The sequence below is a fragment of the Chelonoidis abingdonii genome, chromosome 6, assembly GCF_003597395.2.
Source record: "Chelonoidis abingdonii isolate Lonesome George chromosome 6, CheloAbing_2.0, whole genome shotgun sequence".
NCBI classification, from domain to species: Eukaryota; Metazoa; Chordata; order Testudines; family Testudinidae; genus Chelonoidis; species Chelonoidis abingdonii.
In genome coordinates, this window is record NC_133774.1 from 93,118,435 (window position 1) to 93,133,493 (window position 15,059).

The window sequence follows — 15,059 nt, forward strand, 5'->3', positions numbered from 1 at the left end:
CTGTATACTAATGGAGATGTCTTAATCTTGTCACCCTTTTCAGAAGGGGTCTAGGTGTGTCTCCCAACGCCCTTCACTGCTCTCAGCAAGTTTTTTTTCCTCTGATGGGTTTTGGTTTAAGCAGAGGCTGGGGGAAAGGGGTGTCTTTCATGAGTCAGGCCGGATACTGCACCCTGGTTCCAAAGAATACAGAGGCGTCTGGTATCACCCTTTACACTACACTCTGGGAGGCAGTTGGTGTAAGTTGTCCTCTCAATTTGCAGGTACAACTACATTCACAGTGCATACCACTTAAACGTGCTATTGCACACAATTGTACATTATCCCAGGGCCTGATCTTTTGAAAAGCAAGCCTTTTAATATCCTAGGTCTCTGGCTATTTTAACTATTTTTATTAGTTATTTGTTTCAATAGCTGCCAACCAATATTTTCATAGATTTTGACTGACATTTTAAGACAAGCATCACAAAAGGTTAAATGAGTGCTGCCTCTCAAAGATCTGGAAGAGGAGGATTTTCTGTGCACTACATGCTTTCGGTGTGTGAGTGAACGAAGGCTATATAAAAATACATGTTTTGCTTTTGGATCACTCAGGAAGGCAATCTCTTGTTGCATGCATGAATCCTTCTGTCATTTTAATAAGCTTGGAATTCTGCTTCACCCTGCCTTTACATGCACGGGGATGTTTCAAAAGAGCTAGAAGGTGGGGCCAGGAAGTAACAGGTTGGGAGTGGTCACAGGTAAACTGTAAGTAATAGAAACAGAATACTAGATAGATTAACAAAGTGCTGCTGCCAGCCTGCCTTTTTAAACAGAGAGGTAGAAATCCCTATCCAAGTTACACACATGGAGCTGAAAGAAAATAGCAGTGCTCTTTCTGGGACAGATGGATTCTATAATGCTTCATTTCAGGTAAGCCTGATTTTTATAGGGGGGGAAGTAATTACTGGGTTTTTGGAATCTGCACAGAGAGAACAATTTCTGCTCTGCACCTACAAATATTTTACAGCACACTTGCAGACCTACCCTGCCAGTGTGCAAGGCTCTTAAATAAAGGGACTGACCAGAACTGGCACACTTACAGAGGCTCCATTTACTGCCTTCCTTTGTTACCCAGTGTGCTGGGATAGCTGAGAAGTCTCTTGTTCACATTCAGCCTCCTGAATTCAGTGTGTCACCTGTGTTCACAGATCTTACCACTGACTTTTCCCACTATCTTCTCTGTGCAGAGCATATCATACTAAAATTGTATTCAGTTGTTATTAGGATTGTTAATTTACAGTGCCTGCTTTGATTGCAGCTGAGGGCACTGGAATTAGTCATCGCTGTGGTGTAAACAGCTTGCTTCATCAAAGCAAGGAAAATTAATAGGAGAAAAGTATTAGACCCCCCCAAAACATTAACTTCTAATCAAAGAGCTGCCCTTGCCTTAAGAGAAACAGTCACACACACAATCACTCAGGGCAAATCTTGCTCCTTCACTAGATGCAGTGACTACAAGAGCACATTCTGCTACAGGGAGGGACAAGGAGCAGGTAGGATTTACAGGGAGGGACATGGAGCCCAGTTTAGCAAAGGTTCCCTGCATATCCATGCACAGCAAGACATGAGTAGCAGGGCAGGGACAGGAGAAGAAGGAGCAGAGAGGCCAATGGATCCACCATCAGGCAGCATTGTCACCTAGAGTACTGGGGCACACATGTGGGAGAGACTATGGTCCTGAAGCTGCTCTGTGCAGGACAGACTCCTTCCTCTCCTCCCACAACCCCCAAACCCACCTTGTTCCAAGCTCAGCAAGGGGGATCAGCAGGAAGGACAGTATTGGCTTTTACTGTTGCGGGCCATACACGTATGCCAGTCACAGTTAAATAAGGCATCAAGCTCATATTACAGAGCATCCAGAATAATATGTTACTCCTTTTATACTCTGCATGCTAATGAAAACATTCACACCAACCAGATATCAACTGTAGAGGTTTTTTTCCAAATAAACATTTTTGCTGACTGAACTAAACCCCACAATGGTATATAGTTATTACTAGTGCAGTGTCTTACAGTGAGCTCAGACAGAGAGAAACCCCAGTCATAGTGAAGCGAAATTACCTCAACACACAAAGGGCACATTGCAATTCTGGTGCTACAGCTAAATCACAAAACAAATTCAGACTTGGTATAAGAGGGTTCAAATTCTAGGAAATCAATGAAGTGGAACGCACCTACGACCTGATCCAAGTGACTTCAGTGGTGCATACTCCAGATTATCATATCTGAATTTGACCAGTAGTGAAGTTTTTGCTGGAAGAAAACAAAAAGATTTCATTATATAGGGATCCTGTTTGTAGCACATTACTCGTTCCCTCAAAGGACAAAAATCAGAAGATGATGTTTAGCTTCCTGTGCACAAAAATAAATCACTTGACAGAGGCCAAGGAGAAAAAGAGGATTGTCAGCTCCCCCTATTTCCTTCTGTCTGTTTCTCTTAAGCATAGAGCAGGCCCTTATTGTCTTCAAAGACATGATGTCTGGTAGTTTCTGTTGTACTGGTTGTATTATATTAAACAACCAATAATTTTCCTGCTATACAATAAAAAGGTCAAAGTAGTCAGCAATTCTCCAGGCCATAACTATAATGGCATTGAGGAAAGTGATTAATTTAATTTAAATCCCTTTGAATCTGTTGTACCACGCTATAAACAAACTCTCAGATGTGTATGAACTGTTTAATGATTAAACTACAAAATAACAGAAGATAAGACAGGGATAATGTAAATCTGCTGCAGTAAGTTTGTTTTAAAAAGTAAATAAGACAGCTTTCAGTGGTGCTCAGTGGACTTGACTGGTAACTGGTTTGTGGTCAAAGGGTCATATCTGCATTTCCCTTCATCAGGCATAAAAGACAATTTGCCTTGCAATGTGGAGAGAGTGTACATTGACAGACAGGCTAGAACACAAGTAAAGAGAGCAATTTATTTTACTTATTATTTCTTACTTATTTTTATTATTTGTATAAATATTTGGGCTTTTTTCAGTTTCCATTTGGCTACAAATACTTAAACAATTCACAGAGCCCTAGATAATATAACAGCATTCTCACTGTACCACATGGATATAACCTTTTCTATAGTACATTTGATGTCTTTAGTGGTTCCTGCTTTCAGCCCTTCTTAGGATCAACTTCTTCTCATTTGTGTTACATGGATCCCACTGGAGCTAGTTGTAGTAATGGCCCCAGTGCATCTCCCCTCCCAACTGCTTTGTGATGATACATATGTCTAAGAAACTGCCGTCTTTGTCACATAAGAACTTTCCCCTCATCATTTGCAGCTTCAGCTTCCAATAAGAGTCTCTAAAGAACAAGAGGAATGCCTGTGACCTGTACAACAGCCACTGCACCCCTTACAAATCCAACTGTTACTACAGTTAAAACCATATCAGGGAACTGGCACCGTTTATTGTATAAAAAATCATTTTGAAGTAGCAAAAGGAGTGATGGAGATTCATAAGTGTTAGCTGCTTACATGTATGGCTCACAACATATGTAGCTCCTCCTGCACGCCATCCCCCATAGCACACTCTTACCCCTGCAGTAATAACACAAGATGGCCTCACTGCAACTATAAAACCTACATGCTAAATTCCTTGTTTCAATAGATACCTTGTAGCTAGAACTCATGAATTAACACAAATCATTTTTGTCAATGTCTTCAAGCTTTTAACAGATGTATGCATTGGAAAATGTCACATAATTTAAGGAACATAAATCGTTATGTATGTTTAAGCATAGATAGCTGCTATGTATTTATTGAACAGAACGTCAGTGTTAGATGTTGAAATATCTGTGTCTCACCCGTCTGTGTCTCTCTTTCTCACTCTCTCTCATATATATATATCTACAATATACATAAGTAGTGTGGTACAGAGGTTATGCAATATTGTGTCATCTAACTTTGAATACTGTTAATGTCACACTTGTGAACAGCTCACGGATTTGATGTCTGGACATCTGTGCCATGCCGTCGTCTACTCAGGGCTGTGGCACTAGAGCCACAATCTATTCAGTAACAAAATTCAGTTCCCACTTGTATAGCCATGAGGCTAACTTGGCTCATCATTCAAACACCCTAATTGGGTTGTTATCTGAAGATTGCTCCAAGTCAGTGAAAAGACTCTGCGCTCTCATTATAACTGTGGATAATCAAGAAGTTTCAACTCCTCCTCCCCAGACCTATGGAAGGTGGTACCTAGTGAGGAGTTGTGAGAAGGACTCCAATACACTCAAAACCACCTGACTTTTAAAGCAACCAGCAGACAAAGTATAAATTAAGTTAAACACAGGTAGGCTGTGAATGTCACAGCAATGGGGATGTCAGGAGGTAGGCAATCAGACTGCCAGGAGATGAGAGCCTGAGACAAGCCAGAGGGCAGACCAGGAGTCAGGATCATATTTATGACTCTGATTTTTTTTATTATGAGCAGCTTCAGGGGTTGCTTCTTCTCTTTCCGCTTCATTTCCTCTGGTTTTACTTCTCTACTGTCCAAAGTGGTGTCTGCGCTGACAGTGAGCAGCTCTCTGTTGGTTTCTATAAGCCAGGTTGTGCAACACACTTAGCCTGTCTGTCACATCATTTTTACTTGTCCACTCACTGTATCATGGATTTACAGCTGCCTTGTTCTGCACAGCTGATTTAAACCTTTAAAAATATCAAATATACACAAGTGGGCTTAATTTACACTATTTGTGCACTTTCACTTTGGGCCCACTGAATTTAATTCTGCTGGCTTATCATCCATCTCTCTGCGCGGTACATGGGAGCGCCATTTGCTTGAATTCAATACAATTTCTTTCTCTTGTTCAGTAACTTTGAACTCTTTCAGCATATGCTGCCAACAATTGATTTAAAAATCCCTAACTCACTATTCTTGGACCTCAGCATTACTGATCTGGAAAATTGTGTCTCAGGATAGAACATGCAGATTGATGCCTTTATAAATGATAGTGACATGCTAGTTAACAGAGAAGGCAGGATGAAGAACAAAGCCAGAATGAACAATGTGCTGCAGGATGGGTGTGGGGGGGGGGGAATGGGATTTGGTGAATCACATAAAAGACATCTTCATTTGCAACTGGCTGAATGAATGAATGTCTGAAATGCTGAGAAGATGGACTTTACAGGTCAATTAAAAACCAAAGGCTCTGGATGTCCAGACAGAAAAAAGCATGAACAATTATGTACTTATATTTAAACATGCAACTATTCTGATGTGGAACAAATCAAATATTTCCACACACTAAAAGCAAATAAGCGTCATTTATGTCAACAGACACCAGATATGCATTGGGGTTCAAAGTTATCCTGACTAATCTCTAACAACAATATAACAGATCCTTCCTAAACAATCTGAAACCTCTAAGTAGTTACCTCTGTTCTCTGATGCCAGCCCATCTTTCATCATCATCATCTGGAAAAATTCTTGGGTGTGTACTAAACACTGATAATGGAAACTATGCTGGCTTTAACGGATTGCTGTGGAGTCACATCTAGACTATTCTTATTCAAAACTGGTCCGATAGAAGTGGAAGAAGTGCAAAAGAAGTGAACCAAATGGTTCCAAATTCAAAAGACATGGTTATATAGAAAGACTATGGCAAATAGACCTGTCTTCTGAGACTAAGAGGATGTCATTTAGGCCTCATCTACACTGGCAAGTTTCTGCATAGTAAAGCAGCTTTCTGCACTGTAACTTCTGAGGTGTACACACTGCCAAGCCACTTAGTGTACAGAAACTGTGCAGTTGTAGTGCTCTTAAAAAAAAAACAAAACACACACATCCCACCAAGAGGCATAGAGTTTTCTGCACTGGGGCTACAGCACTGCAGTGCCAGTGTAGACGCTGTGGCGATTACAGCGCTGGGATTGGTCTCTGGGAGTTGTCCCACAATGCCTGTTCTCACCTTTCTGGTCATTGGTTTGAACTCTACTGCCCTGCCCTCAGGTGACCAACCCTCATCCCCACCTAGTACATTCCTTTGCAAATTTGAAAGTCCCCTTCCTGATTGCTCGGTGATGCGTGCAGTGGTTTCAGCGCATCTTTCCAGGTGGCCATGTCTGCTCCATGCACCAGGCGATCCCCTGTTTGGAGTAATGCCGAGCTGCTAGACCTCATTGGCATTTGGGGAGAGAAAGCTGTGCAGTCCCAGCTGTACTCCAGCCATAGGAATTATGATACCTGTGGACAGATTTCACGATGCATGACAGAAAGGATACTTCATTGGCTCATGTGCCAGTCGAGAGTGGACAGAGCCAGGAGGAGGAAATCTTGGACGAAGAGGGGGAGGAGGACCCAGAGGCAGAGGATGGCTCGGAGGCCAGAGATGCATACAGCCAGGAGCTCTTTTCTACCCCGGAGGAACCTAGCCAGTCACAGCAGTTAGATATTGGCGAAGCACAAACGGGAGAGGAGCCTCTGGTAAGTGGATCTGATTTGGGGAATTGCTGAAGCAATTTGTTGGGGGAAGGAGGGTTGCAGAAAGCAGACTTGTCTCCCACTGCATGCCTATTCTGAACGACAGAACAGGCTGTTGATAGACTCCCTCACTTCACAGGAATCTCCCTCAGAGATCTCCAGGAAACTCTTGTGAAGATACTGGGCAATCCGCTGCTGCAGGTTCCTCGGCAGAGCTGCTTTGTTTCTTGCCCCATTAACAGTAACTTTCCTGTGCCTCTGCGCCATCACAGTAGGGGGAGGGGGACCATTGCTGCACACAGGGGAGCCACATAGGGGCGAAGGTGGAAGCCACAGGCTTGAAGAAGACCATCCCTCAATTTTCTGCTCACCCTCAGTAGTGAGATATCTTCCATCCTGTGGAAAGTGTGGGGACAGGAATGATTATCAGGCCCCCCATATAGTGCTGGCTCTCCCCAATAGCCATGTGCCCAGTGTACAGCAGGGTCCGGAAACAATGACTCACCCTGCCCCTGCGGCTGTGGGGGTCTTGTGGCTCATGTGTGTTTGCCTGGGGTCAGCCAGTTAGTGACAGGTGTGTGAGTACTGGCTGTGTTTTAAAGCACTGAATCAGTGTTTTCTGTGTTGCAAACATACTATTTCTGTAAAATGTTGCATTTAAAATTCACAGAGATGATCCACATGCTCCTGGAGAACCACTGAGAAATACCTCTTGCGATTAATGTGCTAGGTGGTCTCGTGCCAGAATTGGAATGTGCGTGCCATCTATCACCCCTCAGCAATTAGGGAAGCCCATTTATGCAAAGCCATCCACAATGTCACGCACGTTGCCCAGAATCATGGTCTGTCAGAGCAGGATGCGATTAATGGCCCTGCACATTTCCATCAACAAGAGTCCAACGGTTGACTTTCCCACTCTGAACTGGTTAGCGACCTGTGGGTAGCAGTCTGGAGCAGCCAGCTTCCATATGCACTTCTCCAACAGGGCAACTCTCATCCTTGTGACCTTGCGCCACAGGGCTGGGGCATGCTCATCACACAGTCCCATGAATGTAGCTATTCTCATGTGACAGTTCTGCAGCTGCTGCTCATCATCCCAGACATGCATCACGATGTGATCCCACCACTCAGTGCTTGTTTCCCGAGCCCAAAAGCAGTGTTCCACTGTGGTCAGCACCTCCACGAAAGCCAAAAGCAATCTCGTATCATAGCTACTGTGTGTGGCAAGATCAGCATCGCACTCCTCTTGACTTTGTAGTTTAAGGAATAATCCACTACCACTCATGACGTGTTGGTCAGAGCAAGCAGCATACTGGTCAGCAGTTCAAGGTCCATTCCTGCAGCCTATAACAGGCAGGGAACACGGTACACAAACCATTGAAAGATGGCACCAAATGCAGATGAAAGCAGAGGGATTGCTGGGATGAGAAGCAATGGATCATGGGGCACTGGGACTGGATCCAGGATGTCCCATGACCCCCTCCACCTTCCCACAGTTCTTAGCGGCAAAAGAGAAAGAGGTGCTCTGTGGGAAAGCTGCCCATAGTGCACTGCTCCAAATAGTGCTGCAAGTGTGAACACGCTATTGCGCAAGCAGCTGTCAGTGTGAACACACAACAGTGGTTTTCCTCCCCCTTCGACTGGAATCTGAAGATAGACCTTTCCTGGTATCTGAAAGAAAAATGATGTTTGACTCTGGATGTATCAAGGCCACAAAAGCTGAACCAGGAGTCTCTTGTCATTATTTCTTTCCTCCCTCCTCTCTTCAAGGAGAAAAACCTCAGTTTGAAATCCATACAAAGAATTCTGGAAATATTCTTAGGGACACTGATTTTTATATAGCCTAAAGTATTCCTTTGTTTAACTTTAAGGAAAATATGTATAGTTGGGAAATATTTTGGTTATATCTAAGGTCACATTTCCACTTAAAAGGTGGAAACCTTAGATTGTTTATTCCTTAAATGCTTAAGATGCTATAACCTTCTTTTGTGATGTTCACTTGCAAATGGTTTGTATCTAAATTCAACCATGTAAGACAATTTATTGATACCAACGCTGTGTGAGTAGTAATATCTTTTATGTACTGATGTGGAATAAAGTAATCTTATAAATGGTTACTAATATAAGAAGCCACTTGAGTATCAAATATTTATATTACTTGGGGAATTAATTAATTTTCAGGCAATGGTTAAGCAACTTCCTGACCAAACTCAGTTTCACGACTGGGACATGAGCGATCTGACTTAGTGGTCAGAGAAGTCAGGAGCCAGGAGACGGGTTGGGTCTGGATACCAGGAGTCAAGAATCTGAGACAGGCCAAAGGCCAGATCAGGAGTCAGGTGTCAGCAGGGGTGAAGGTAAGCCGGGACAGGCTGGTACGGTGTACTGATAAAAAGTGGCTGCTGGTACTGGCCCATACCCAGCTGACTTTAAACCACTGCTGCAGCAAAGGACCCTGCGCCAGTGCTTTAATGTCATTGTCCCTCCCCCTCCCTGCCCCCCCCCCCATCTGCCGCTGTGGGGAGGGAAGGAACAGCAGCCCCAGGGCCAGCAATTTAAAAAGGCCCAGGGCTCTGGCCGCTGGCCGCTGCTGCTGCCATGGCAGCAGCCAGAGCCCTGGGCCCTTTAAATCACCGCTGGAACCCTGGGTGGCATGGGCCAGGCAGCGTGGAAGGGATGGAGCGTGGAGCCGGCCCCCATACTGGTAAGTCTTTGGCTTTACTTTCATCCCTGGGTGTCAGGAGCCAGGCAGAGTCAGGTTGCCAGGTGATCAGAGTCTGAGACAAGACAGAGGGCAGACTGGAAGTCAGGGTCAAGTGGCAGGCTGGATCAGGATACCAGGAGGTCAAAGCCAGGCAGCAGGATCAGGTAGTGTAGGGGAGCCAGTCCTACGCAGGGAACACTCCAGTTCCACAAATGACTTCCTGTTCCTCTGCTTGGTTTAAATAGAAGCAGGGAACCCGTCAGGAACCTTAGAGCTTTGCCAGTCAGATCCCAGGACTGGCATCCTCTGCTGAGCTGCGCTTTGAGTTCTAGCAACTGTTAACAGATCACTGGGAGGCGGGTCAGAACATACTGACTCCTAGAGAGTCCTGGGCTGGCAGTTGAAACCTGTGGACCCTGATGCTCAGATGAGAACCACCTTTCCAAAGGTTATTAAGAAGAAGTAATACCTTCTTTGATGACCGCATAAATTTAAAGACTCTCTCTAAGAATCATTTACATTTAAAAGGACGTATTTTGAAAGCTCAAAGACTTCTGAATAGTAAACAGAACTTTTGGACTCTTTTGAAAGGGAATTTCAACGTGTATTAAATCCTGATGGAACTAAAGGGGCATCTCTGAAAATGAGTTGAATAAAAGAAAGAGTTAACTCTATCTGTAAAGATGTTCTGAAAATGTCATACCACAAAGACAAAAGTAATATGAAGTGAAGAAAATTTACAACTTTGCTGCATATGCTTTAGCAGATTACATATTCAGGAGCTGACCATCCCATAAAGAGGCCTGTGAAGAGGTGACAGCAACAAGTATTTGGATCCAGCCAAGCCTCTGAAAGAGGTGTATATATAGTATCTTACTGACGCCTCAAGATAAATCCTTTTTTTGGCAGAACCATGAACAGCAATGAGAAAACAAACTTCCTACTGCTTTGTGTAGCTGCAGCCTACAACTGGGCTGCTTTTATTTCTGTCTCAACAGGAAGTGCATCTCAGGAAATCCAGTACTGCATCTAGAGTACACATGGTGTGGCATCTCTATGTTTTCTGGAAGGTTTACGCCGTAGCACAGTGTAGCTGCCACCTTCAGTGAGACTATGGAAGGAGAAGGGTATAAATCTATTTGAACTGAGATACCACTCAGCACTCATTTTAGGCTGTTCATCTCATCTCAGCCATGCAAGTAAACAGAATCAAGATGACAAAGAACAAACAAGCCACAACACAGCATTGTTAAGAAGCAGCCTTCCAGTCCAGCACTACTTCTGCAATGTGATGACATCAACATCGTTGATGACTTAATGTTTCCTAAAGCATTGCCAATAGACTAGACTTAAATAATTCCTTAATAATTTTCATATTGAAATGCTATTGTAATTTAAAGTACCAACAACTTCTGTTAAACACCAGATTGCTTAGAATATGTACTCCTGAAGAAGAGAGATAAAGTAACCTCAGGGAAAAGAGAGAAATATTGGGACTTATTTGAATTTAAGATTCTTAGCATTCATATATTTGCCTGTGTCAAGATCCTTAAAGCAATTGGATGAGTTCATAAGAAATATTGCTATTTCAGTTGAGTAACTCTTAAATGGCTTCTTTTAAATAACTGAGTGAAATATTCACTTCAGGTCATAGGACTTAGGGCTTGTCTATGCTTACCGGGGAATCCACACATGGTGATCGATGCATCGGCAGTCAATTTAGCAGATCTAGTGAAGTCCCACTAAATCAACCACAGATTGCTTTCCCGTCATCTCCTGTACTCCACCAAATTGAGAAGAGTAAGCGGAGTTGACGGGTGTAATGGTGTAGGACTCACCCTTGCGGCACCTCCTGCTGGTTGTCCTGGGGATTAGCTCACCAGCCATCGGAGCGCCCTCTGCAGGCCAGTGTCTCATGACCACTGGGCCCCCATGTCCCTCCTAGACCCCAGTGCCCCTTTCCACTGAGGTGCTGCCCCCCAGCAGTAACCCCACCATCTCTGGGTCTCCCTCTTCCAGGGGAATCCCCACCCACTTTCCCACATCACCTCAGTCGTAGGCTACTGCCAGTCACCAACTAGCCCCCGCTCACTGGAGCCAACTGCAGTATAAGCCACTCATCACTGGCAAGGTTGGGTTTGGACCTGCTGCCTCTGCCTAGCCTTGGGCTGTCCCCTGCAACCCCAGTACCTGTTTGGCCTTATACTAGGCCACACCCTACAGGGTTTCCAGGCTGGGGCTCCCCAGCTTCTGTAGCCTTCCCCCAGCCCTGCTTCACTCAGGTACCCTGGCTCTAGCTCCCTGCCGCCAGGCCCATCTCCCTCTACAGCTAGAGGAAACTGTCTTTGCTCCTAGCCCACTCCCCTGTTATAAGGGCCAGCTGAGCCCTGATTGGGATGTTGCCACAGCTGAGGCTGCTTCCCCAGTCAGCCTGGGCTGCTTGCCCCCTGCCACAGCCCTCTCCCAGGGCTGATTTCAACCCTTTCGAGCAGGAGCAGGTGACCACCCCACTACACACACTCCACCTCAAGATCCCCTCCACCAGGGGGCAGGGGGGTTTGTTTAAAGTTGCACAGTACTCCCCTATAACGTTGTTTGGCAGCTGCCTGCTTTGTCCACTGCTTGCAGGAAGAGCAGCCCATTGCAGCTAGCTGGTGGGGGCTTGGAACCAGGGTGGGCCAGCAGCCCCGCTATCAGCTCCCTGCTCCCCTAAGTTTCCTGTGTGGCAGCCACCCAGCAGGCTATCAATTGCTGGGCAGTTCAGGTGTCCCTCCCCACACTGCCACGTGCTGCTCCTGCCCTCTGCCTTGGAGCTGCTCCCGGGAGTCTCCTGCTTGCTGTGCACAGGGCCAAGGGGGGGAGGGAGACAGAGGGGTGCTGATGTCAGGGTGTCCCCCTCCCCCGCTCCTGCCCCCTGCTTCTGTACTCCATCTCCACAGAGCAGGGGGGGACACTACAGGGCTAAGGATGGAGGGAGCTTGCTGGCAGCAGCTGCTGTCTCAACTTGCTGATCTACTTAAAACGGCAGCATACTTAGAGCGGGGTCAGTGGACTTAAAGGGGAAATGTGCATCTCTCTCTCTCTCTCTCTCTCTCTCACACACACACACACGGTATGTGTCTCTGTCTCTCTCACTCAGGACCGGCGCTAGGGTTTCTGGTGCCCTAGGCGCCGGGACATTTCGCCGCCCCGCGCGCGGGTCTCGCGGCTCCCTGACTCCGGGGGGGGTGCCCTGGGGTGCCGGGTCACGGCGGTGGCTCCCTGACCCCGGGGGGCGCCCTGTGTTGCGGCGGCAGCGGCAGTCCCTGACCCGGGGGCGCCCTGGCTGCCGGGTCGGGCAGCGATGGCTCCCTGACCGGGGGGAGGGCGCCCTGGTCGGCAGCGGCGGCTCCCTGACCCCGGGGGCGGGGGCGCCCTGGGCTGCCGGTCGCGGCGGGGCTCCCTGACCCCGGGGGGGGGGACGCCCTGGGCGGCCCGAATGCGGCGGCGGCTCCCTGACCCGGGGGGGGCGCGCCCTGGGCTGCGGCGGCGGCTCCCTAACCCCGGGGGGCGCGCCCTGGGCTGCGCGGCAGCTTCCTGACCCCGGGGCCGGGGCGCCCTGGGCTGCGGCGGGGGCTCCCTGACCCGGGGGGCACCCTGGGCTGCCGGGCTGCGGCGGCGGCGCACTGACCTGGGGGACACCTGGGCTGCCGCCTGCAGGCAGCTGCTGCAGCCAGCAGCTCAGGCCCTCCAGCAGCCAGCGGCTGCAACCATTTAAAAAAATTGGGGGGGGGCGCCACTTTTTGGCGTCCCCAAATCTTGGCGCCCTAGGCAACCGCTAGTTGGCCTAAATGGTTGCACCGGCCCTGCTCTCACTCACACAACACATGCACACTCGCTGGCAGTTTGAAAGTGGAGGAGTGGTGCACTCCAGTGGGATAGCATGGGTTCAACAGCATGGTTTTCAGTTTCCTCACAGAATGTTTGCAGCCACTGCCATGCATCTATTGTGTCTCCTCCTTATGTTGCTGCCTTGTAGAGTGTGAGACTACAATTAAACAATGTTAACCCTTGAGGGCTCAGCCAAGTGCTAGTCATCATTTAGCACAAGGCATTCCCTGGAAATATCTGTGTGCACACAGTAATATAATATATATATATATAATAGTGACAAAGTTCCTCCTCACCTTGGTGGGTCCTGCGCTAATTGGCGGATTTGTTCACCTCAGTGATCTTCCTTCTTGGAACCCATAGTCTGGGTCAGCTCCTCTGTGTCTGATCAGGAGTTGGAGGTTTGGGGGAACCCAGGCCCACCCTCTACTCCGGGTTCCAGCCCAGGACCCTGTGGATCGCAGCTGTCTATAGTGCCTCCTGTAACAGCTGCATGACAGCTACAACTCCCTGGGCTACTTCCCCACGGCCTCTCCAAACACCTTCTTTATCTTCACCACAGGACCTTCCTCCTGGTGCTGATAACGCTGTCCTCCCTAATCCTCAGCAGTAACTCTCTTCACTCTCAGGTTCCTTGCCTCCCAGCTCCTCACACATACTCCTCTCCTCTGGCTCCTCCTGCCTGACGGGAGTGAGCTCTCCTTTTTAAACCCAGGTGCCCTGATTAGCCGCCTTGACCGGTTGCAGGTGTTCTTAATTAAAGTAGCATCTCTACTGCCTTCTAGAAAGGTCTTAATTGGCTCCAGGTGCCTTGATTAACCTGGAGCAACTGCCATTTGGTACCAGGTACTAGGGATTTGTTTAGCCTGAGGAACATACCTGTTACTCAGTACTTATAGTAGCCATCTGGCCTGCCCCATCACAATATATATAATCTTTTTCCCTTGGACACTAACCACCCCATTTACATATCTATTTGGGAAATTGGATTCGCTTAACACCATTTGGTGTGTAAAGTAGAATTTTTCAGGAACATACACAATTGTTAAGCGGGAGTTACTGTAGATTAAGGGTATGTCTACACTATGGGATATCTGATTTTATATAAACTGGTTTTGAAAACAGATTATATAAAGTTGAGTGCACGCAGCCACACTAAGCACATTAATTCGGCGGTGTGCATCCATGTACCAAGACTAGCGTCGATTTCCGGAGCATTTGCACTGTGGGTAGCTATCTCGTAGCTATCCCATAGTACCGCAGTCTCCCCGCCCATTGGAATTCTGGGGTTGAGATGCCAACAAAACAGAGTCCGCGGGTGATTCTGGGTAAATGTCGTCACCAATCCTCCTCTGTGAAAGCACTGCAGACAATCATTTCGTGCCCTTTTTCCCTGGATTGCTCTGGCATATGCCATAGCATGGCAACCATGGAGCCGGTTTTGCCTTTTGTCACTGTCACCGATGTGTACTGGATGCTGCTGACAGACATGGTACTGCAGTCTACACAGCAGCATTCATTTGCCTTTGCAAGGTAGTACAGACGGTTACACATCCCTATTGCACGTCTGCAATGCCATTGAAATTGGCGATGAGATGACGTTATCAGTCGTTCTGTACCATCTGCTGCTGTCGGGGGGTGCTCCAGCGGCCTGGCTGAGGTCGGCGGGGGCGCATGGACAAAAATGGGAATGACTCCCGGGTCATCCCTTCTTTATGTTTTGTCTAAAAATAGAGTCAGTCCTGCCAAGATATGGGGCAAGTGTACTAGAGAACCAGAGAGCACAGCCACTCGGTGTCAGAGCCCCAGAGATCCCTCAGAAATGATGAGCTGCATGCCATTCTAGGGGTGCCCCTGCAACAACCCACCCATGCTTCCCTCTTCCCCCAACCCTCTGGGCTACCGTAGCAGTACTCCCCCATTTTGTGTGATGAAGTAATAAAGAATGCCAGTGGAAATAGAAACACTGACTTTTTAGTGGAAAAAATGAAAGGGGAGACCCAGCCTCCAGCTGCTATGA

At 47.2% G+C, this 15,059-nt stretch overlaps 1 protein-coding gene across 4 annotated transcripts in view; it reads left to right on the forward strand.

The window, feature by feature from the left end:
• Nucleotides 1–768: 768 nt before the first annotated feature.
• The window catches only part of SLC28A3 (solute carrier family 28 member 3), a 67,463-nt gene continuing 53,172 nt past the window's right edge, over nt 769–15,059 (forward strand). For 3 of the 4 annotated variants that reach the window (XM_032800120.1, XM_032800122.1, XM_032800121.1), the window contains exon 1: nt 769–912. In XM_032800120.1, coding sequence (XP_032656011.1) covers nt 847–912 — 66 coding nt within the window. In that variant the 5' untranslated portion in view covers nt 769–846. The remainder of the gene's footprint in view (nt 913–15,059) is intronic. The other variant, XM_032800123.2, reaches the window with a different exon arrangement.